This window comes from Cottoperca gobio, chromosome 3 (genome assembly GCF_900634415.1).
Source record: "Cottoperca gobio chromosome 3, fCotGob3.1, whole genome shotgun sequence".
Lineage (NCBI taxonomy): Eukaryota > Metazoa > Chordata > Actinopteri > Perciformes > Bovichtidae > Cottoperca > Cottoperca gobio.
The window spans coordinates 7571340-7574523 of record NC_041357.1 but is presented as its reverse complement, the minus strand read 5'-3'; the positions used below and the strand labels follow the sequence as shown (position 1 = coordinate 7574523).

Here is a 3184-nt window from a genome sequence, read left to right as displayed (position 1 = left end):
GAGTCACTTTTTAATCAGTAACTTATTTAATAAGCAGGATAGAAACATTTGTGAGTGACATAAATTGTGTTTATTAGAAGCTGGGTATTTTTAGCTTATTTCTCAGTACTTTATTTATTTATTATTTAAGTAAGCAACGCCCTCAGAAACGAGATAATACAATAATAATGCAGGTACCTTTCAATATATACTAAATATATACACATATAGTCAATAAATAACCATTAATATCTGGTACTATCATGACTAAACACTCTTAAAAACAATTGTAATAAATGTGTGACGTTTTATTAACTGCGCTGCCCTCATCTGTGACATGGATGTATTAAAATCTGTGACTGTTTGCGGAACCAAAATACACCACAACTCTGTTTCCTGTTGGACCATAGACGACGGGGACTTCCGTTGGTGCCTTTTCTAGCTGGATAACGATGGCTTTCCCAGAGTTTACATCGGAATAAGTAAAGTGGTAGGATAACAAATAATTAATCCTAAACACTGAGCACGTCCGAAGCATGTTCACATGTAAATTGATTATTAAAGTGATTGATCAAATTGTCTTTTGCGACCCAAAGCCAGTTAGCTAAACAATGCTAATTTAAGTTGTTGGAAAATATGGACACACGCCGTTATCGTTAGCTTTGGTAAATTATAAACACACTTGGCATAATAGTGTGATTAATCTATAAAATGTACAACATCAACACCGTTCAATAAGTGGGTATGTCCTTCAGTTTAAATCCACCCTTAGAGTTTACATCTAACATGCTAGCTCGGCTGTTTTGACTGATGTTGGCCAGAAATGCATTTGCCCTGCGTTAGCTAACGTTAGAAATCCGACTGCCAGGAGACCGCTTCTTAAACATGATGATACATTTAAAATGCTTGAATATAAGATGATTATACTACCCTGCTTAATTAGAAGACATTTTACTTGACTTTAATATTACATTTTTGTAATATAACATGGCTGAATTAAACCACATTACAAGCTCAACAAGTAACACTAAATATCAAACAATATCAATAATGCGATTTAGCGATAAGTATGCACCCTAACTACTTACCCCTCTCAGTTCATTTATGTCTCTGATGTAGCAGGCTCTTTCATACATGCATTTACAATGAATGAGCATGATGGTTGGAAGTTTTCTGTGCCTTGAAGTGCAAATGACTCTTCATTAGTACCTCTACTTTTTGAAACTGTCAGGTGAAGGAAGATTGTGATGTACATTGGGCTAATTCACAATGGTGGTAGCTATATTAGCACTGACTCATTACAGAGCAATAGAAAACCCCTGCTCAGTAGTTAAGGTCTATAGACCTTTATCACAGCATATCATTTCTTTTTGCATAGCAGGAAAAGTTCAGATAATAATAATTACAAAAACATTTGTGTCAAATTGATAGTGAAGAAAACTGAAATTCAACCGTGTCATTGCTTTATACTGCAACAAATAAATCACATTTTGTGGATCAACTAAATTTGAGACCAGATCATTATAATTAATGCACTTCCTGGGCATTCCAGGATTAATAAAATACTTCTTCTTCTTCTTCTTCTTCTTCTTCTTCTTCTTCTTCTTCTTCTTCTTTTATACACTGGGTAATTTAAGGGCTCTACATAAACCATTCAGAATAAAACAACAGAATACACAATATAAAATGGCAGCATAACAAAATGTTTAGCAAATAAAATAGAGGAGAGCATACATTGCAGAAAGGTTCAAAGTTTATTTATTTTATTCTCAGACCTTGTTCATAGTAGTTGAAGGTAACTTCATCATGTAGTCTTCATTCTGCCTGTAACCGGCTTTTCATTTGTTTTGTGCAGGTTGATGGCCAGTCTCGCTCCTTTCGACCCGTCTGCTCTCGCCTCATTTCTTTCCACGTTGCTTCCGTGCGGCTTCGCTGTGGGGCCATCGCGGCTCAGTGGAGGCAGGATGGGGCTGTGGTGGGTCGGCCGCTCGCTGGAGGGTGGATCCCTGCTGGGGAGTGATGGGGACACGGAGTGGGCCTCGAAGTTTCTCACTGACCCGATGACTCACAGCGGAGATGGTGAACTCACGGTGAACTCCGAGTCAAAAACATGTCAGACCAACAGCAGAGAGGCAGAAAAGGTCAATTAAATGCACATTTTTAATTGAAAATCGCTATGTTATGGTTATTTATGTATAATATATATATATTTAATATATTATCTATATATTATATATACTATATATATATATATACTATATTATCTATCTATATGTATGTTATATATAGATGTATGTATATATATATAATATAATATACATACCTATATCTAGTAGTACATGTATGTATATATATATATAATGTATATATGTATGTATATATTCTATATATATATATGTATGTATGTATATATATATAATATATATATATATATATATATATATATATATATATATATAATATATTATATATGTATGTTATATATAATAGATGTATATATAATTATGTATGTATATATATATATCGTAGTATTAGATATATGTCTATGATATATATAGATATTATATATCTATGTATAGTGTGATCTATATATGATGGTATTATATGATATAGTATATATATAATATATGGATGTGAATTTAATATATATGTATGTGTTATATATATAATCTAGTGTAGTGTATATATGATATATATAGTACTGTAGTTATTAGTAATATATAGATAATGTTGTGTATTATTATGTATGTAGAATATATATATATATATATATGATTATTATATATATGTATTATAATATATATACTGTAGGTATATAATATATATATGAGATTATATATATAGTATTCTCATATATAGATATGATATATAGTTAGTGTATTATATATAATATATATATGTATATATATATAGTATGTATTATATATATATCTACGATAATTAGATATTAGTATGTATATATATATATACATTCTTTATTATATCTGTATTATTATGTATGATATATGATATGGTATGTATGATATGATATACGATGTTTCTGTATGTAATATTATGATATTATATGTATCTATACGATACTAGATATAGATATTATATATCATTACTATATATATGTATATCTATATGAGATATTAGGATAGATGTATGGCTGTAGTATGTTATTAATTATATATATATGTAGAGTATGTGTATTATCTTTAGC

At 30.2% G+C, this 3184-nt stretch overlaps 1 protein-coding gene across 3 annotated transcripts in view; it reads left to right on the top strand.

Annotated features, from left to right (window-relative positions):
• Positions 1-345: 345 nt before the first annotated feature.
• Positions 346-3184, top strand: part of LOC115027983 (zinc finger protein 408-like) — a 20017-nt gene continuing 17178 nt past the window's right edge. Inside the window, exons 1-2 of one of the 3 annotated variants that reach the window (XM_029461480.1) lie at positions 346-469; positions 1835-2069. In XM_029461480.1, the coding sequence (XP_029317340.1) occupies positions 1839-2069 (231 nt within the window). In that variant the 5' untranslated portion in view covers positions 346-469; positions 1835-1838. Of the gene's footprint in view, positions 470-1834; positions 2121-3184 lie in introns of all 3 variants that reach the window. The other 2 variants (XM_029461478.1, XM_029461479.1) reach the window with 2 other exon arrangements.